This window comes from Hoplias malabaricus, chromosome 9 (genome assembly GCF_029633855.1).
Source record: "Hoplias malabaricus isolate fHopMal1 chromosome 9, fHopMal1.hap1, whole genome shotgun sequence".
NCBI lineage: Eukaryota > Metazoa > Chordata > Actinopteri > Characiformes > Erythrinidae > Hoplias > Hoplias malabaricus.
This window is the reverse complement of record NC_089808.1, coordinates 22,198,396-22,220,099: the sequence shown is the minus strand read 5'-3', so window position 1 is coordinate 22,220,099 and position 21,704 is coordinate 22,198,396. Positions and strand designations below refer to the sequence as shown.

The window sequence follows — 21,704 nt, the reverse complement described above, 5'->3', positions numbered from 1 at the left end:
TCATAGTCATTCTGCAGCTACTCACTGTTTCTTCCATTTGGTTTTGTAGAATTTCTTAATGTCATCTTTCTTATAATGATCATCACAGAACCGGTTTATAACCTACTCACTCAGTCACTCACTCACTCATGTTTGGCAGTCTAAACATTCTCCACAAGTTGGGCACCATTTGCATATGATCCTTCATAAGAACAGGGCTATGCCTCAGTGATATGGTTAATTTTATTGTCAAGAGATTGCTTCTCAAACTCAACGGAGTATATAGTCATACTTTATTCACTCGTATCACAAGGTGTCCACTAGGGCAGATGTGAGGCATTAGCTCCCGTTGCAAGATGAATCCCCGTGGAGCACTGTGACACAAATGGCTTTACTGTAGCTCATTACCTTGACCACACATGCTGGGTTTGCTCATGTTTATCCAAAACATGCTGCTGTCTCTCCCAGCCTCCCTTCCGGCCAAACTCTCTGTGAGCCTCGGCTGAGTCACGGCTACAGGAACTGCTTCGGCAGTCCTCAGGAAATGCTTTAAACTGCTCAAGGAGAACCTTCGTCCAAACTAATCTGTCAATGTCTTTAAAGTCATATAAAGAATTACATGAATGCAGAAAGGTGACCTTCCTTGGTGTAAAGGGCTGCACCTAATGCTAATTGACATTTTCAATTAATTTATCAACTATTATTTTATTAACTTGATTAACAACAACCCATCCCACATTTCTTATGACATTAAGGTTATTAAAAATATAAAAAGTCCCCTGATTTGCAGCAGTAATAGACTTTGCTCTACACTACACATGTGAATATGGTTTCCTACCCTTCTCCAAAATGTAGATAGTGCAGTTTCTGCAGTACTGAGCCTGAAGTAGTAACAACAGTTGTTATATTCTTCCTACTACAGGTCAGTGGAGCATCACAGTGAGTTTGAAGATGTAAAACATTGCTTAGTGTTAATGTTTAAATACATTCAAATTACCTGTTTGAAACAGAGCGTTCTTCCTAAAAGTGTTATGATGTTTTCACCTTCTTCTAAAATTGTTACAAGAACATTTGAAGAGCTGTAACTGTATCCCTTTGTAAAGGACCTACTCTAATCTCCTACAGACTAGACAAAATCATCAAGGACATGCTTGTTAAGAGCGAGATAAAGGATGTATGAAATACATCCTGGGGCGCTTACGCCTGCAACCATTCCAGATGTTCTACGTATGAACACTGCCCCTAGAATGTCCGGCTGAAAGAATAAGCTAGTCTCACTCATTCCTTGCCATGCAACACTGCAGGAGTTGTCAGTTACATCTCATGCAATAGATTTGACCAACTGTAATTTGGAAAGACGGAGAGCAGATTTGCCAAGCATTTCATGAAGCACATACAGACCATCTGAATTAAGGATTTGTCATTTCCAGTGGAATGGCATTTGATTGCTAATGCTACATTCAAGTAGGACATTTCTGTTTGCAGAAGGTCATGTCAGTTGCTCATGTAGCTGCACTGAACTAAGCAAGCTTAAGGAGAAAGCACTCATCTAGACTCTGGGAATTTTGGAACTCCTCACAATGAATAATATGGACCCTCAATGTTAATTATCACATTTTAGGACATGTGTTAAGGTCAGATTAAGGGTAAGGTTTGGGATAATGGGTAAGGGTAAGTGCCCTGTGAAGGACTGGGGTCCCCTCCAGGGTGTATTCCCGCCTTGCGCCCGATGATTCCAGGTAGGCTCTGGACCCCCCGCGACCCTAAATTGGATAAGGGTTACAGATAATGAATGGATGGATGGATGGTAAGGGTAAGTTTTAGACTAGTAATACTCACATGTAGCACTTGGAGCCCTTGGAGCCCTCCATCGCCCACACCCAGTTTCCAAAATGGATAATAATAGCTATCTCATCAATCTGACTTGCTCTTAGTACCTCCTTATTCTAACTTGCTATGTTACTTAGTATCTTCTGTATGAAATTTGGTATCTCATAAAAATGATTTAATATCTCAAATATATTTTACATACTATCTTGTAATAAAACTAGTATCTCATAATTCTGACTTGCAATCACATATCTTTTAATTATATGTTATATTTAATTAATAAATATTTTATATGCTATCTCATGATAATGAGAATTCCCTAACTATAGCATGCTATTTCATAATTATGATTTTATCTCACAATACTGGCGTACTATCTCGTAATAATGACTTAGTATCTCATAATTCTGACTTGCTGTTTCTTGACAGTATCTCATACAGAAGTGAACATTTATCATAGTTATAGCTTACTGAAAGTGACTTATGCAGACGTCATACAGTAAAAAGAGATCCTGTACTTCCCCATTCTTTATGATAATTATCTCATACTAAGTGCAACGCCGTAGCAGTAAGATGTTAAGTAATTATTATCTGATGCTCGTTAGCTGATTTTTAATTTGGCGGGAAAGTGCTTCCAATAATAAATTAAGTCTAGTTTGGTGAGTGAAAGAAAAAGTTAAGCTTGAGAAGGAGAGATCTTTAGTTGAAGGGGGTTTCGTTCTCCTTTAAGAAGCCCCTCCCTATGTCCCCGCAGCGGGGGGAGGGCTGGCGCAGTCCTGGAACAGCGATTGAAAAAAAAAGAAGAAAAAAAAAGAAAAAGCTCCACCAGTGGCCGGTTTCAAGCCCCCCGTATCCTCTCTCTCTCTCTCTCTCTCTCTCTCTCTCTCTCAGTAGAAACTGTGCCTGATTTGTGGCCGATGTTGGAGATGTAGAGGAGGGGGTAAAAAGAGGAGGCAAAAACACTACGAGAGAGAGAGCGACACAGAGTGAGAGAGAGAGAGTGGGTGAGAGAGTAGCTATGGAGATGGAGCGCTCAACCGCCCGCTTTCTCTGACAGGTGTCGAGTAAGGGAGGGTAAAAAGGAAGGATTAAAAAAAAGAAAAGAAAAAGATTGAGAGCAAGAAGTCCAACATGTACGCCAAAGGTAAAGGAGCTGTCGTGCCGTCCGATAGCCAAGCGCGGGAAAAGTAAGTGGAATGTTCAGTTTTTGTGCTGCGCTCGCGATCCGCCTGCACGTCACCTGAGCGACCGTTGAAAATAACCGTCAACGTTAACGTACATATCTTCATATCTAGATAGTTTTGAGTGTTCGAGTTTCTCTCACTAACTTCTCAAACTTTGTTTGTCCTTGCACACGTTCGTTCATGTCTTGTGTTTGTGTGTTTATATCCTCTTGTGTTCCTCCTCCTTCTCTTACTCCCTTTTTAATTTTCCTCATTGTTTCTCTCCAGCTTGTTTGGGTTACGTTAGCCAACCTTGCTAACCTGACAGGATTTTTACGTGTGCAGATTTTTACCCTTGTTTTTCGTGGAAAAGATTTAAAACCAAACGAGTCCTCACATCTTCAAGCTGCCCCAGGAACTTATGTCTTTCTGGGGAACAATGAAGGAGGGTGGACGGATGGATGGATGTTTGGAGCTTGTCTTACTTGGACTACTAGCGTCATGTCTTATTTTAAGATACTAGAACCAACATTAACAGCTCATCTGACCTAAACAGCTTCACTCTAAACTCTTTAAGCATGTTCCACTGCTGCTCTTTCAAAGCTGACCCTTCTAAACTGATGCAGAAACATGTATAAGCGTTACTAATAACTATGTAACTATGTTGTTTCTAACCAACATTGTCTCACTCTTGATTTCTGTGCCTCGGTTAGCAGTGTCTAAACTTAACTAACATTTACCTTAAAATGCAGACCTCATCTGAGACTTGCTTTTACCTTACTAGCCTAACGCCTGGCTTTCAGTATTTCTCTAGTTTCTCCTCATCTTGCTCACCTGTCTGCTTATATTTGTGTACAACACTTAAAGCCGTCAATATTTTAATAATTTCTCATATTGTATGCATGCACAATTCACAAATGTTTAATAACAAGCAAAGTAAAAGAATCCTCATTGTAAAGCTATATCAGGACCTTTGCTTGTACTCTAGAACAAAGCATGTGGATGCCTGGATGCTTGATCTTGTATTGTGTGGACTTTGTGCAATTTTGTCCCATTTTAAAACACTAAAACAAAACATTCACAACTCTTTACTCTTCACGCATGACCAAGTCTTTCAAAGCTGACTCTTGTGAAAGTGGTCCTCAACAATTAATGAGGATTGTACTTTTAACTCTGCAGTTATGTAAAGTTACTATGCCTTGTACAGACTTGAGAATACATCTTTGGCTGAAGCATACTTATACACCTCCATCACTGCCATTTGGCTTTTGACAAAATTGTCTGTCTGATTGTTGTCTGTCTGTCTGTTGACTGTCTGTCTGTCTGATACCATCTCAACACTCTACCAGCACTCAATCTCTAATTCAGTTTCTACAGTAGCTTTTCTTGAACATGTACTTTGATAGGTCTTAAACACAATACTGTATCAGTGGTCTTGGGTGTCTTTCGCTGCCGCTGAATGTGTCCAAAGTTAGGCACACTTTGTGGAAGTGGATGTCTATGTGTGCCATGACTTTGTCAGGTTTATTGTAAGGGTGCTGAAACTACAGCACAAACGAGCGTGTGATGGAACTTGGAAGGGAGTCTGAAAACTTTAAGAAGAATGTAATTGGAAGCCTCTTTTTTACAGCGTATCTTACATCTGTCATAGTGGTGACATTTTGCACGTGTCTCTTACAGCTCATGGAATAGTGGTGCATTCAATCTTAGCTAACATTGGCTTGCTTCAGTGTGGTCAGTTGTCTTGGTGCTTATCTGTTTCACTGAGGAAGACACCTGTGAGGTTGATTTTAGCTGCAGAAATTTGCCAGTTTTTGTTGGTTGGCATAGGCCCCTTTTTTTTTGCAAAAAATATTTTGTTGCAAAGTTAGAAGGTGCTCTTCAAGCAGTTCTTCATTGGGCCTATACCATTGTGTTACCTGCAGTTAATAGAATTGTCCCTTCTTTAACTGATCCGGGGGGTGGGGGGAACGCACAGTCTCAAATGGGTTTTAATATTGTTTCTGAAATTGCTGTTTTGTCCAGGACTTGAATAATTGAGCTGCATCCATGTCCACAACACAGGCCCCTACTTGTGTCACATTGTTTCAGACTTTTAAAAAGTTCCTCATTCTCCAGAAGCCTTTTGGTGCCACAGTGCTTCTCCTTCTCTGAACCAGTGGTGCTGCGTTTCTTGCTGTGTGTTTTAGACTCTCTGCTTTGAATGTTTACACTTACACACTCCCTTGGTTTACAGATACAGTGTTACCAGTGCCTCTACTCCCTAAGCTGGGTTTGGAGAGTTGCCCTGACTGATTAAATATGTCGCAGCTTGACATCTTGCAATGCTAGGAAAGTTCACACATTGTTGTCATCACTAGGACATTGTAAGTTTTAAAAATGATTTACTGAGGGCCAGAACACTGTGCAATTTAGCATCCTACTTTAGCCCACTTTAACCACAGAATTTTTTTTTACAATAGTGGGATTTACAAGAAATATTAATGCTACCTCAAGAGAGTAATCTTTTTTTTAATTAGAGAAATAAATAAAATATATTTACAAAGTGCATTTTTATTTCAGCTGTTTTTTTTCATATTCCATTAGAGATATTCATTCATTCATTCATTAATGCGCTTGTCATGTAAGCGCTTATCCAGTTCAGGGTCGCGGTGGGTCCAGAGCCTACCTGGAATCATTGGGCACAAGGCGGGAATACACCCTGGAGGGGGCACCATTCCTTCACAGGGCAACACAGACACACACACACACACACACACACACACATTCACTCACACAGTCACATGTACGGACACTTTTGAGTCACCAATCAACCTACCAACGTGTGTTTTTGGACCATGGGAGGATACAGGAACACCTGGAGGAAACCCACACAGACACGGGGAGAACACACCAAACTCCTCACAGACAGTCACTGGGAGCGGGACTTAAACCCACAACGTCCAGGTCCCTGAAGTTGTGTGACCCATTAGAGATATTTATTATTTTTAATGTTTATTCCTAATATTTGTAGTTCTCAACAACACATCACTGTAAATTTAGAATTTTACTAAGGCTAATAATTTATTAGCCTATACCATAACTAGCTTTATATTTAAAGCCTCTTAGGTTCTAAGAAGTGTGAGATATATCCTCCAGCCATGATTTATAGTGGCGTTGCAAACATTAAAGAGAACACCATAGATTTATTTATTTAGTGCATGCTTTGATGCCATATTCAATTAGAGAACTTTATTCATAAATGGTTTTATCGCCGTTGATAGCTTGCTGCTTTTTTCTGTCAGCTACTTGTGGAAATCAATGTAACCAAAAGCCCATAAAAGGAGGAAGAATTTTTTTTGAGAGACAGACTTTGAGGCTTAAAATTTACACATGTGCAAGAACCCCAGCTCTTAGTTAAGCATGTATCTGAAGGTGGTTTGATTTGAGTTGCTTTTTTTTGTTCTGAATGTCTTTTTCTGATTCCATAGTGGCTGGAAGGATGCAGACTTTGCATTTATCCCAGAAGTTGTGTCAAACTTCTTGCACTCCTGCTCTGACCTTACCCATACAACTTTACTCCCTGGCTGAATAATTGATGGAACGGTTGAAAACACGATTTGCTAACTGTCCCTTTGAAGGGTGGTTACTTGTGGCCCAGCTTCATTCATGTTTAAATACAGGCTTTTGTCAGAGTGCCTCAGGCGACATGTCAGGTGTGTTCAAGGAGTGCGTTCAGAAGGGGATTTCTTTTGATGTTGGGGGACCCAGTGTGGGGTCTCGTTTTTGGTTTGAGAATGGTGTCACACCACATTGATTAATACGGTTACACCACAGGACTTTGGCATCCCAGTCTTCATTACATACGCTCCAATTAGTCAGCGTTCTAATTTCTCCTAAACCAAGGATGTCACTTCTCTCCCCGATTGTCCCGACAAACCGATTTTCCCCTTGCGCTCTCTCTCTCTCTCTCTCTCTCTCACTCTCTCTCTCTCTCTGTCTCTCTCTTGTTTTATAATACGTGGCATATGGCCCCAACTAAGCATGGGGGATGGTGGGTGGTAGGGGTTGAGGAGGGGGGGATTAGAGAATAGTGTTTTGTGAATACTGCACCTGGCATTACATTGTAGGCCAAGCATCCTGACCTGTGTTTAATCTTGTCTTGTGTACAAGGCTCCCCACAGAGGAAACAGTGTGTCCAGGTGAGGCGGCGAATAGAGGCCAATGGATATACTGGTGTCCTTTCACCCTCATTGTGTTTTCTATTACGTGTGGACAAAATGGGAAAATGTATATCCATAATATTTACAAGGTCACATACATATATATACATATATTAGTATATACTTTCATAGTATATCACGTAGCATTATGATTTGCATAGAAATGGCAATGTACCGAACATAATCCAGTTTCATGTTAATACATTTGAAAAAAAATATGTAGGAAGGAATATGCCTAAACATTTAGTGGTTATTGTAATCCAAATTTTAGAATTAATATAGAATGTACCACCAGAGTGACAGCAAAAGGAACCGCCAGAGTGACAGTTTTTTTTTTTTAAATGTGTGATACTTCTATATAAGTCCTTGGATGAGGTTTTTAACTCTACATTCACTGACATGCAAAACGTGATTCGGTTGTAAGTTGCTCTGGAGAAAAGTGTTTGCTAAATGCTTTTAATGTAAATATAAAAATATAACAATTGGTAAAATGATTTAAGATATTAAGACAATCGAGTAAAAATTTCACATCCAGTTTCCTTTGTGAACATTCCAAGTTCTTTGTTGGCTTTCTATAATTGCATAATTATTTTTTAAAGATGCATGTAATTGTTCAGTATCAAAGAAACAATGATCAATAATATCAGTTGACAATATAACATGACATCACCATCAAACAAACCTCTTAGATTTTTTTTTTATTTTAGGTGGATTTTGTCCTAGGGTCTAAAATAATTTTTTTTCTATCAGTATTATCATATCAGCTATGTTCTCATGATATGAACAGGAAAAATGTCAGATATTAACATTGGCACATAATTCCCTTAGCACCACATCCCAAATATTTGTAGGTCCATGTGCTCTGACCCTCAGAACAAACTCATCAGCACCATAGCTGTAGCTCCAGAACCTACCCTCCAAGCCCTCGTCAGCATTTCCATTCCCCAGCCATTTCTGCTCTCAGACTGGCAAGGCTCTCCCAAGGGTATGGCGGCATAGTATGGGGAAGAGGCTGAGGGATTGTTCTGGGTTGTCCCCTCGGGTGTTCCCCCAAGCAAGCCTCTATTCAAGCTTTTCGAGCAGCCGCTGAGCTTTGAGTCGGCAAGCCGCAGGCTCCCGATCTCCCTCCCCTCTTTGGAATCTCATCATCATGGCCGCACCTCTTCTACGCCAGGGAGAACACAGCGTTTTGTATTGTGGCCGTTTGCATAGCTTCCCATTGGTGTTCAGCTATTTGAATTGGAGGAAGAGATGGACATAACGCTGAGAGACTCGAGAGAGTGTTTGTCCACCTCTGGATGGATTTGAATAGGGTTAGTGGATATTTGAATGTGGATTTGAATAGAGTAGGGTTTCGATGTGTGCTTGAGTCATGTAGGTTTATAGAGTACATAATGCCTATTAAAGATGGTAGGAAGATCTTAGTGATTTTAGAAATAAAAGTACATATTAAGAGATGACTTGCGGACTTAATAATGTTGGATGGAGAATATGATAAAATATGCTGTGGAACTTTGCAAATTGTAGCTGTCCAGTGAAAAATATGTGTCTCCCAAAATAATAACTTTAAAAGACAAGGAAAAATTCTTCTTAATTTTCAATAGAAGTCAATGTAAAATATTGTATTTTAAGTAATGTTAGAGCATTTCTGTTAGATTGTTCATCATGAAATACACTATTAAGGACAGCTGCTGTGTTCAAATGATGCAGTAGAAATCCACAAAAATGGAGATGTTTGTTTTTAATTGGACAGTGACAAAACATAAGTACACTCTCAGAAATATGGTCATTGTCGTGGTACTTTTCACTGTCACTGGTGGGACACTTAGTGGTATGACTTATAGAGCTGGGCAATATGATCATACATGTTATCATAATATATTTTTCTGTATTGATCATTCTTGACATTTATCAGGATATACAATTCAACAGTTAAAATTTTAAAAGGACATTCATCTATATGCAGATAGAATACACCAAATGATCAATACGACACATTATTTTAATTATTTTATTTAATTATTATCTATGTCCTGTGTTATGAAACACTCTTAGGTCATTGCCACCTCAACAATTTAAAGAGCACTTGAATTAAACATGTTACAGTCTTGTTTACGTTTTAATGTTCATATGGCCTCGAACGTTCATGTACCATAATAGCATGAGTATGTGCACCTGTTAGTGTGCTGCATGATCAGGCTTCTTCCATTGGCAGTGCTAACAAGGAATAGAAGCTAATGTTTATTAATATTTATTGCCCTAAATTTATCAATAAAATTTGTCACGAAACAAATCAAGTCCTTTTTATTGTCCAGCAATGTGTCTTAGTACCTAGTGGTTACAGGCAACGAATGAATGAATGTGTATTAAGTGAAATTGATTTCATAAATCCAATTTCAGCTCCAAACGTGTTCCTTTTTTATTCTCTGTTTCTAGGTCTATAAAGACCTAGATATAATTAGTTTTTTGTCCGTAGAACTTAATGTAATATACTTCAACATACACAACTGGTGTACCTCTTTGTAGGGACACGTTCCAGTGTGCCTGTACAATTGCTTTCTGACAGTTTAACATGTGGTACTACATGGCACAAAATTTGACTTTCTATGAGATTGTTAAGCATTTAAGTATAAGCCAAATCAACCACTACAATCACTCCTAGCGATTACTTCTGAGAACCAAATGCTTCTGTCCCTGACTGGTTTTAAGTCCCTTGCACTAACCCTCATCTCTCAGCCACTGTCTTCTCCAAAACAGGCCTTGTTTCCTTGGCCCTTTGCCTTCACTTCCCTGATGTTGCTACACAAGGTGGCCCCTCGAAGCCCCAGCTGAGTGAAGCCTGCTGAATAATGGAGTAGGGCCAGGTGCTTGTACCCACCCCTGCCCCTCCCAAATGACACAGGCCTCCCTGCCATTAAAATTTGATCACTCCTCAGTCCTTGGAATCTGTGTTTTGATCCAGTGTCGTATTTCCCCATGGAAGGCATTGACAGAAGTGTTTTTGGAAGGTCTAGGCATCAGCCTTTGGGTTTTTTTGGTAAGATTGCCAGAGAACTCTACTGCAATATATGAAATTATATATATATATACATTCACTATCCATTCTTTCAGCTCCATTGTCCATAGGAGCACTTGGTAGTTTTACAGTTACACGCTGTAGATCATCTGCTGCTCTGTATACATTGTTAGCCCCCTTTCACACTGTTCTTCAATGGTCAGGACCACCACAGAGCAGGTATGATATCGGTGATGGATCATTCTCAGTGCTGCAGTGACACTGACGAAGTGGTGGTGTTTTATTGTGTGTTATGCTGGTATGAGTGGATCAGACACAGCAGTGCTGCGTGAGTTTTTAAACACCCTCAGTGTCACTGATAGACTGTGCTGCGCAAACTGTGCTGCTTCCAAATTACAAGGTGCCCTGGAAGGTCACTGCTGTGGATTTGTATCCACACTCTTTCAGAAGGAGCAGTAATTACAAAGCAAACTCCTATCACCAGTCTGCAGCTTCTTAACTAAGAGTACGGGGATATCTTCTTGTTAATACTTGTCTTATATCTGCACTCTGATCTTTGTTCAATTTCTTTCTTTCACATTTGTTTTTGACAGTGACCCCTATCTGTCATCATTGTGAACATGCCTGGGTCCCAGAAGAACTTACATGAGCAAATTTAGGCATTATGATTAAAGGCAATATTCAGGATTTTAATTAAAAACATTTGTTAAAAATACAATTCAGAGGTTGTTTCCTCCCAATTTGCTAGCTCTCCAGGCTTTTTGCTCTCTGGACACAAGTTTGTTGCATTTTCAAAATCCCTGTGTCAGTAAAAGTGTAAGTAAACAAATGGTCTTGGTCCAGTATGCTAGGCTTTCTCTCTACTCCTGCGGATAAAAGGCATCTGGATGTGTACAAGTGTGGCTGCTCCATTCATAATAAAGAAATAGCTGTTGTGTCCATGTATTTGGGCCATTGGATATTTTATTCAGAAATAGGAGTAGTCAAGGCCACTCTATTAGGGTTCACTTTCACCTTTTCCCACTGATCTCTATTCTGTTTCTCAGTAATACAGCCCTAGAACCACACTCTGACATCTCTTTACACATGGCTAAATAAAGTCTCCATAGTATTTGCCGCTGTGTTGATGGATTCTGGGGAACAATGAGCATTTGCCTTTAGGAGTGTGAGGAGGTTTTGGCTAAAATAGCATGTGTTGACAACCCATCTCTGTCTTAAAAAACCCTATTTCTTTGACATGGGGCAGATATTGCTTTGAAATATCAATTGTCATGAGTCTGATCCCAAAGCTGCCCCTCTGAGCAGCGTCTCTGTTCACAGTGAGAGTGGGGAAATAAAGTCAAAGTTAACAGAGACAGCGAAGATGAGTCGACTCTCAAAGATGCGATTCTCAGTGTCTGGAATTGAAACTCTTCCAAGTCGACACAATGGTTTTAACACAGATCTCTTGTTGTTTAAAGTTGTGTTCTGTCAAGTTAGTCTTGAGTTCCTCAATTAGAAATAGCAGGAACACAGTAGTACCCCGTACGTATTGGCCCTTGTTTCCTTCTTTATTTCTTTTTTTCTTTCTTTCTGTAGGAACATGCTACTGTAGTAGAAGTTTTACACTGTATTTTGTATGCTGTATATTATGCATACATATGATAATTAACATATTTTAAACACAGTAGCTGAAGAATCCTTGAAAGACCTAGCTTTATATTTTACACCATGTACCGTTGACCTTCTGAGCTGCGAATGGGTTTTTTGTGGGTGCAGTTAACACATTCAGTGTCTTAATTAGACATAGTTTTGGCATCATATGTTTTTGATCATGAATACAGAAGACCCCCAGCTCCTTGGGTTAGTCTGTAACTACCAGACCCTTACACTGGGCTTTAGTTTTTTGTTTGAAGCTCTCATTCCTGGTTTTACGGCCGTCGTTGAACCCCCCCCCCCCCACCACCATGTCTCTGCAGGAGGTGATTGTCATTCTGGTCACTCTCCCACACCTAGGCTGTGTGTTTGTGTATGTGTGAAACTTTTTCCTCCTCTGTTGTCTGCTGCCTTATCACCACATCCATTGACCAACTGATCAAAAGCCTCCCCTTTTATAGTTATTTATGATATGTTAGTGTAGGTAATTTGTAACGAAGAAGGACACACTGTCCATTCATGATCCAGAACTGGGGCCAGAGTATTTGAGCAAAATTTGAAAGAGGGGAGGAAAACATGGGGACTTTAATTCATCACACACGTGTCCAACAAGGGCTTAGCAATATATCGTTTTTGTTTAGAAATCGCAAGACATTTTAGTGAAAATATCTTATATGAAAAATTGCTATTTAATTTAAGGCCCAATAGGTAAGATTGGGTATTTTTGCTTCCATGTAATGCAATGTTGGTGAGAATAATCCCAGTGAGATAGTTCAACCGTAGTCACTGTGCCGTAACACTTTGTGGACAGATATCTGTTGATGTTTGTTTCTTGTTCAACTCTGGGTTTTGTCAAAATGACAAATTAGTCAGACGACCATGTTCGCTTGACACCTTTGCTCTAAGACAAACGTTTTACCTTCCTTTAAACACAATTGACCTTCATCTGTTTGACATGCTTGCCGCTGCATTTTGTACCGACATGTTTCTAGACTTAAAAGCCCTCGCAGCTCTTGCTCGTTCCAAAGACCTTATAAGAGTTTTCAGGACGTTGGTGACCAGTCTAAGCACGCAGACTCTAAGAGAGTTGGCTGTGTGACGGAATCCATGAGATTTTTTAACGTGGTTGCCAATGTCTGGGGAGCGATTGTCTGGTTTTAGAATACAGCACTACTGTAAACAGGTAGGAAAAGATGGATAGATTTACCTCATACACAGCTCCTCTCCCTACACTGGAGAGGGTCTCACAACACTCAGAAGCACAGAAGCCCACTGCCTCTGTGTCAGGTGGTAAAGGATCACACAGTGTTGGATAATGAGGAGAAAAAGACTAATTCTCTGTTAGCCATATTAGCGTTTTCATCATGGCATCCCATGGAAAACTGTTTAAATGTTAGACTCACAATGCATTTTCCTGCTCTTGTGAACGAATCTGTGTGAGATACATATACAGATCATATAAGCTTCAGTAATTATTGTATTTCACCAATGATGTCAATTGACCTAATTAGTGTTAATTGGTCTTCCAGCTGTTCATTATATGCTCAATTTCCTTTTTCCAGCCACTTATTGCTACTTGTCCCAACTTTTTTGGGATTTGTTGACGCCATGAAATTTTGAATCAACATATTTTTCCTTTAAAGTGTTACATTTACTCAAATTAAACTTTTGATCTCTCATCTATGTTCTATTACGAATAAAATATTGACATTTGCCATCTCCACATCATTGCATTCAGTTTTTATTCACAATTTGTTTAGTGTCCCAACTTTTTTGGAATCCGGTTTGTATGTCAAACAAAATTTTTAACCAGCTAATAGTTTCATGTTTCCCTGTCAAATTAGTATCTGGTTTCAGGATATTTATTTATACTGCCTGTGGTGTGCACTATGTAGGGAGTATGATGCAATTTGGAACCCAGTTCCGCTTTACTGTCTGACACAGACAAACAGAATTCTTGTTACAAAGTGACGCAGATAAATGGGTCAGGGATCCATACTTATTTCTTAACCTTAACATCAAAATAAGGATGTTAACAAAACAAAAACAATAAAACACCTGACATATCATATAGGTTTTATATGGGATGTGTGTTTGTGTAATGAGTAAGTACCCAATATTGTGTCTAATATACACAGTGATGTCACCGTCAATCCTAAACACCACAAACTTCAAGATAACCTCTCAGATCGTCTCTGCATCGGAGCTTTGGAGCATGCACACTGAGTATTCCTCCATGAATGTGCTGCAGCGAGGCAAAAAGCTAGGTTGCTCCCACTATCCTTGGGGTGGGTGGGGGTGTGGGAATAAAAGGTTGTGTGCATCTCTGTGTGCAATTTGGCCAGCAGTGGCATGGCTATTTTCTCCGCAGATGGAAGTAGAGAGAGAGAGAGAGAGAGAGAGAGAGAGAGAGAGAGAGAGAGAAGGGTAATGCTACTGCCTCAGCAGCCAGGTAATTGCCAGCCAGAGCCGCTAAACAACAGACGTAATGACTGAGGGAAAATGATGAAGGAAAAAAAAATCCATGGATCACCACAACTCCTGATCCGCTCCTTTCAGTTGTCAGGATGCCACTAAAACTTTGAGGAGGAAGGTTTCTGGTCTGCGTACACGGATGTGGTCACCACTGGCTTGTTTGCTGCCCACTGTGGGTTGAATTCAGTGGAAGGTTCTAAGGATTGATGCTTGAAGAAGTTTTCAGTGGCTCGCTTTGCAAAGAGCTAATGTGGTCAGTGAGATCTGAGAGAGTGAAGAGTCTTCTTGAAGCTTGAGATATTTCTGTTGAAAAGCAATATTTTTGATATGTTTTGACAGCAAATCATAGCACTGCACTCTTCATGTACAGGTAGACCTCTCACAATATTTACTTCATTAACTTATCATTATAGATATTACCTCTTTATTGCCCACTGTGTTTACTGGTGTTAAGATTGAACATCACAAATATTTTAGCCTCTGTTCTGTTCTCAGTATTTTTTGGTCTGTCTATTCATCAGCTGTTATGTTGGTTTGTTTTAAAACAATGGATTTGTTTGTTTTGTTTTATTTAATTAGTATATTTTAACCTGATTATATTCGAATGGCTGAATGTTCTTTATAAACAAAGTTTTTGCTGGAAATTTATTGCTCTTTAAAGAGATGTAATTTCATTATTATGCTATTATTTTATTTTAATATTCGTGGCAAAACAATGGTCTTAAAATGACAGTAATATCATTTATCACAATTGTTTATTTGACAAAATATTGACCATAAAATATGGCTTTTGTGACAGGCTTATGTACAGCTTGTTTTAAATGTATTGTGCAGAGTGTACTTTTAAAAAGTCTTGAAAAAGGAGTAGGGGTTCATACCCCCATTCTGAAAGATACATAGTACAGTTTCTGCAGAGCTGAGCCCAGAATAGCTATGACAGAGGCTCTGTTCTCCCTATTACAGGTAAGCAAATTATCACAATGAGTTTGGTGCCATATCCTTAAGGCAAAAATGCTTCCTATTGTTGCTTTAATATGTCATGAGAAATGACACCTTCATACCTCATGTCCTCTTCATATGAACGCTACATTCTTATGAGACATTAACTGTGAACCTCCATCCACAGTTTGTACAATGTAGGCTATAGCATTCTCATCTTCAGACTACTAACGTCTTTCTTTCTCTCCCTCTCTCTCTTGCTTTCATTTTCCAGGTTGGCTTTGTACGTCTATGAGTACCTGCTACATGTCGGTGCTCAGAAATCCGCACAGACCTTCCTGTCTGAGGTGAGTCTGGTCTCCAGCTATTTCTCACAGTGGGAATCGCATTATCCTGCCTTTGTGTTGCCTGGCGTGCAACAGGCATCATAATGGTGGGCGAACCCTCAGGTCAAGAACACTTATGCAATCCAGTGTGCTCTGGGATATTTGCTTCTTTTAACAGTAAATAAACCCCCTGTAGATGCGGCTGCCTGCGAAAACGATAACAGCGCCTTAATTGGAGGTGAAATTAATTAACTTGACTTTGCCCAATCGCTGCATCAGTGCTTATTGCCTGTAGTGGTAAGCTGTTCGATAGGATGTCATAATTGAACGAGTTATGTCAGCGTGCATTGAATAAAATCAAGGTTTTGTCAAAATGAGGGATGAGGAATATAAATAGTAGATGCCTCACTTCAGAGGCTGCTGCCTCATGATAACAGCACTGTGCCAGTATAAAGGTGGGGCCGTGGCCTAATTGTTAGAGAGGTGGGCTTGGGGGTGGGCAGGGTGAAGGAACAGTACTATCTCCTCCCTCAACATCAAGGGCATGTTAGCCATGGATTGCATTCTGATCAGTGCCTGTTCCACAATTTTGTTGTGGAACAGTTGAACTGTGTTCTCTGAAGTGATGTGCATCTTACAGTACCTTTGAGATTAGTTGGTGTGGAGATTTGGTGATTTTCCACTGCTTGGTACCTACTTGGCATAGCTTGGCTCTGCATTTATACTTTTCCATAGGGTAAATTTGATCGCTGGTATGTGGAACCGATACTTTTTTAGTTCTTGCTTGCTGTGCTCATGGAAAAGTGTCCAGGGACCAGGAACTGGAAAGCATGTAGAGCCATGCTGAGTTGACTCGAGTTGGTACCCAGAACTCATCATCCAAAATCTGTACCTGAAAAAATAATACCATGCATTGAAGAGGAAATACTGGATGAGCAGGGCCTGTGGTCTACACATTTATCAGCCATAATGTTAAAGACACCTCTTTAAGCTTCACTGGCTCTGACAAATTGGTGGTGGTGTGTTAGTGTGTGTTGTGCTGGTATGAGTGGATCAGACACAACGGTGCTACTAGAGTTTTTAGTGTCATTGTAGGACCAAGAATGAACCACCACCTGTATAATACCTGGACTGTGGTGGTCCTGTGAGGGTCCTGACCGTTGAAGAACATGGAGTAAGGGGGCTAACAAAGTATGCAGAGTAACAAATGGATTACAGTGCACCTATAGTTTCAGTGGAGCTGATAAAACGGACATGTAAAGTTAAGGCTGACTTTGTGATCTAGCATCATTTTCTGCCTCTCATATCCCAAGAACCATAAGATAACAAAAATGATAGACACCAGAAACTGTTTAATTCCAGTTACACATCTTTAACTCCAGACTCGCTCCAAAATCAGCGCAGTGGACTGGTCAGATTTTTATCTGACTGGTTGGAAGTGCGACAAGGTTAAATTTGCGACTGAGAATTTGTTCTTAACCTTAAGGTCCACTCCAGTAATCCTCTTCTGATATGCAGTGAACACACCTCTGGATCTGTATCATTTTTTCTTCTTCTTCTTTTCTTCTGGTTACATTTTCCTGTTTAATCATCCACGCATAATAGTTATAATAGGTTAATTCTGTTCACACACAAGCCGATCCTTCTGCTCACCCATTACAAAAGGGAGATTATGTCTTTAATGAGGACGGCTCTGTGCGTTTACAGCGGTGGAATGGGGTAAAGTGCAGGTCAGAGCAGGGAGTTATGAAAGGAAACTTCCTAAAAAGTGAAGACAGCGGTTGGGCACCTTGTTTCTAAGCTCATAGTCCTAGCTCCACTGATCATGCAGGGGCACTGTGTAGTTCTACAGTTTCAGACTGTGGTGCACCTGTTGCTTTGCATACTTTGTTTGCTCCATTTCAGGACCACCACAGAGCAGGTATGATTCAGGTGGTGGATCATTTTCAGTGCTGCAGTGACACTGATGTGGTGGTGGTGTGTTAGTGCGTGTTGTGCTGGTGTGAGTGGATCAGACACAGCAGTTGCTGCTGGAGTTTTTCAACCCCTCAGTTTGACTGAAAACAGTCCACCAACCAAAAATATCCAGCCACCAGCATCCACTCGTACCGGCACAACATACACAAACAAACCACAATGAGTGTAGGAAAATGGAGGTAACATTAATGTTATGACTGATCAGTGTATAGTCATCAGTATAATAATTGTATTACAATTAATATAATTAATCATTAGTATTAAAATTGGTGACTGAGATTGAAAATTGCATTGTAAAAGTAATAAATATTGGATAATATTAGATAATTTAATATTGCTTTTAAAAGTAACATTAATTATATTAATCTCTGGATTGTTAAACATGCTGGGTCTGTTATTATTTTAATTTAAGTGCTTTGCTTCATCCCTATTTCACACTTCTCTTTCATTCACTTCTGTTTCAGATCCGGTGGGAGAAGAATATTACTCTAGGAGAGCCCCCAGGATTCCTACATTCATGGTGGTGGTATGTCCTACTTTCTTTCCTCCCTCTCTCTCTCTCTCCTGCCCTCAAAACATCATGGAACCCGATGATTATTTTTTTCTCTTCACTACTACTAATATTGATTAAAGACATTGATCATCCCCAGAAAATCATATTTCACCTGCTGCTGATCTCTGAATAAAGGGGTCACAGCCAGAGAAAGGATCCCATAACCTCAGCCCTATCTTTCACTCTCACTTCCACAGGTGAAGCCTGCATCTCCGTCTGCCATCTCCACTCATTTATGCTCGTTTGTTTATCTTGCGCGGCGTTCATTCCAGAGTCCTGCCGGCGTCCTGCGAAGGAGCGCAGATCTCAGACATCACCCACCATCAGATTCAATTATGATTCTTTAGGAGAGGATTCAGTGCATCAAGAAATCTCACATTTCACCATGATTCGATTGGGTTTAGATTCTTTCGGAAATGATTCAGTGCATCACAAATGATTCCAGTCTCGGGTTTCACCACAATTCAATTCGGTTTGATTACGATTCTTCAGAAGAGGATTCAGCACATGTAGAAGGCTCATGTTTCGCCATGATTGGATTATTTTGCTGCTACTTAGAATTACTTTTTAAAAAATACACTGAATACACAAAATGTGCAAAGCTGAAATTAATTTTATTGGGAGGAAATATACAACTAAGGAAAACTAAGAAAAATATTTTAGAAGAACAGAAGTATCAGATCAACAAACTTCTTAAAGGAACTCTAGGTGGCATTTTACCATAAAACCACAGCTTCAAAATCATTGTGATGCGTCACTGTTGTTGCTACTCTGGACTCAGCACTGCAGAAACTGCACTATGTAAATTTTGGAGGAGGGTAAGAGTGGATCTTACCTGCCACTTTCTCTAATGAGTTGTCTTCATGTTATTAACTAGCTGTTACACTGAGGCCTGTTGCCCTTGATGTACCAGAGATTCTGAACTAGACCTGTGTGGTGCACCCACTCTATGGAGCAAAAACTGGTTCATTTAGGGACTACAAAACAGTTGGATTCTTCATCTTGTGTCAGCAATTTTAGTTGTATTATTTGTTCCTTGTGGAATATGTTGAATATCTATTAGCATAGAAGCTGGTGTGTGTTTCACTACTGGTCCAAATTATAAAATGATAAATATTGCAAGTAAGCAGTGACCAATCACAAAGCAGCACAGACATTATAAACAATGATGAAACAAGTCTATAAAAGAGTAGTTGGAATTTTAATGCTATAGACTAAATTGCAATAGATTAAATAGTAGATTTTATTCATAATGTACTTGAATGGGGAAATTTAGGACATTTAAGTAATAATGAAAATAATAATAATACACTGCTGCTTTGTTATGGCTGATGTTTTGTGTTGTGGTATTTTATACTGGTATATTATAAGGTTTATTATAAGTACCCCCTCTGCTGTCTTGTAAGCAATGACATTGTTACCAGGTTTTGTGTGCATGTGGTGGAATAATATTTGAAAATATAGAGTACAGTAATCGTGCAAGTAATGTCTATCAGCCAGTCACATTGCTGGCTCGGAACTAACTGTGGTGTAATATTACAAGAAACCTTCTCAAAAGACAATCTCACAACCAGATTTTGAAAGTTACTGTTTTACAATTTAGACTTTTATTCTATGAAGTGCAGTTTACGAGATGAAGAAGCTAGTTGTTTTGTAGTTGTTTCGAGTGAACTCGATTAAGTGCCATAGAATGGGTCTCCCACATGGAAGTGGCCATGTTTAAAACAGTTGTAATACAGAACCTCTGATACACCCAAGCCATTAGGTGTCAGGATCAGGACTGTTTGGTAAAGTGAAGTAGGATTATTGTTGAAAATTAAAATACAAATCCATTAAAGTTGTACTCAAAACAACACTAGGTGAAAGTTGGCATCTTTGCTCCTAAGCTTCCTTTACTGTTATAGAGTTTAGTTTACATTTACAGTAGTGTCCTACTGTAGGGGAGGAGGGGAGAAGTGGTTCCCTACCTTCTTTCAAAAACAACATAGTGCAGTTTCTGCAGTACTGAGCCCAGAGCAGCTTTAAGAGGCCCTGTTCTCCGTATTACAGGTCAGTGAAATATCACTGTGATTTTGAAGCTGTAATTTAAGGGTAAAAATACTACCTACTGTTACTTTAAGTACATATAATTACTGCGCATCTCTGCAAATGACCAGTTTACACAGTAGTGGACTACAGACAGGTTTGTATCTAAACCTGTTTAGTGTGCCACTTTGGCCACTTTCAGATTGGTTCATCATGTCACATCAGTGGGCTTTTAACACCCCTCCAGTCTATTGTGAAATGACCAGCTTGTGATCAGAAGGTGGCTTGTACATGAACAGTGGCTCTGGCTGGGTGTCCAGGTCAGCTGGCTCAACAGAGGCAAGTCTGCCGTGGCTTTTTGGCCGCCTCTATTACCCTGCCCCCTGGAAACAAAAGCCCCAGATGGTGTGGAGAAAGAGGGGCCCAGCTCATTCTCACCCCCGTCAACCTTTGTCCCCAGCCTTGTCCTTTTGTTTCCCAGCGGATTAACTCTTTGCATACCACTCTCCTTTGTGTCCAATGACCGGATCCCCCTCTCCCCACAGTGAATTTACTCTATTTCTCGCCCTCAGCCTGGCCCTCATTGGGCTAAAGCTGGACGGCTGGCAGGGTCAACAGCCTTTAGGTCGTCAGAGGTCATCAGGGCCCAGGAGGGAGTACTACAGAGGCAGGGTTTGATTCAAGGAGACGCAGACACTTTACGATTTACTATCATGTCCTGATTGACCAGTGGTATGCTTCAGCAGAGGGTTCATGAGGAAATGACTGAAGTAATTAGTCGTCAGTCATTTGCCTGCCATGTGTATCTTCGTATCCGTTTAGAGGAGTCAAGAGCCTACTGACCCACAAACTGAAATAAGAGAACACATTCCATTTTTGTAGTCTGCCTCAGTCAAAAAACATGGGCTAAAATGAGCCATTCTGATTTTGTGCTGGCTAGAGTGCAGATATTTTATAGTTGTCCTGCCCCCTCGTCTGAGTTATGTGAAAACACAAAGACAGGGTTAAATGGAGCAAAACAGACATGAGCTTGGAGTAATAAGAACATTGAGTAAGAAAGAGAACCGAGCAAAAACGGTTAAAAATCAGAGCTTCTGCTCCTCACTGCTGTGTGCTCCGAGTCGGGGTGAACAGCGAGCAGCGCATTATCATTTAAAGGAACAGGCGCTGAAACTGGCTGTTCTGAACAGGGCTGTTTAGACAGGGGGAGAGCCCTGCTGTGGTGCTTGGTCCTCGTGGTATTTTGACGAAAGCAGGACACAGGCGTTTGATTAAGGTGCTTACCCTACTCCACAAGTTATATAGTGCAGTCCTCTGCAGTGCTGAGCCCTGGACAGCAACTACAGTAGCGCTGTTCTCTCTGTTACAGGTCAATAGAGCATCACAGTGATTTTGAAGCTGTAATTGTAAGATAAAAATATTACGTATGGTTCCTTTAATTATGGAGCTAGTGCAGAAACAGAAATGAATTCTTTTTAAATGTAGTAATAATCAGTCCCGGTTGCTGTCATACAGCTCCAGGGTCCTGGGGTGGTGGGTTCAGTCCCCGCCTCGGGTCACTGTCTGCGAATAGTAAAGAGGTGT

General features: G+C 40.2%; 1 protein-coding gene across 2 annotated transcripts in view; it reads left to right on the top strand.

The window, feature by feature from the left end:
• Nucleotides 1-2,722: 2,722 nt before the first annotated feature.
• The window catches only part of zgc:110158 (uncharacterized protein LOC553590 homolog), an 86,058-nt gene continuing 67,076 nt past the window's right edge, over nt 2,723-21,704 (top strand). For both annotated transcript variants that reach the window (XM_066680562.1, XM_066680561.1), the window contains exons 1-3: nt 2,723-2,996; nt 15,514-15,586; nt 18,007-18,068. In XM_066680562.1, coding sequence (XP_066536659.1) covers nt 2,941-2,996; nt 15,514-15,586; nt 18,007-18,068 — 191 coding nt within the window. In that variant the 5' untranslated portion in view covers nt 2,723-2,940. The remainder of the gene's footprint in view (nt 2,997-15,513; nt 15,587-18,006; nt 18,069-21,704) is intronic.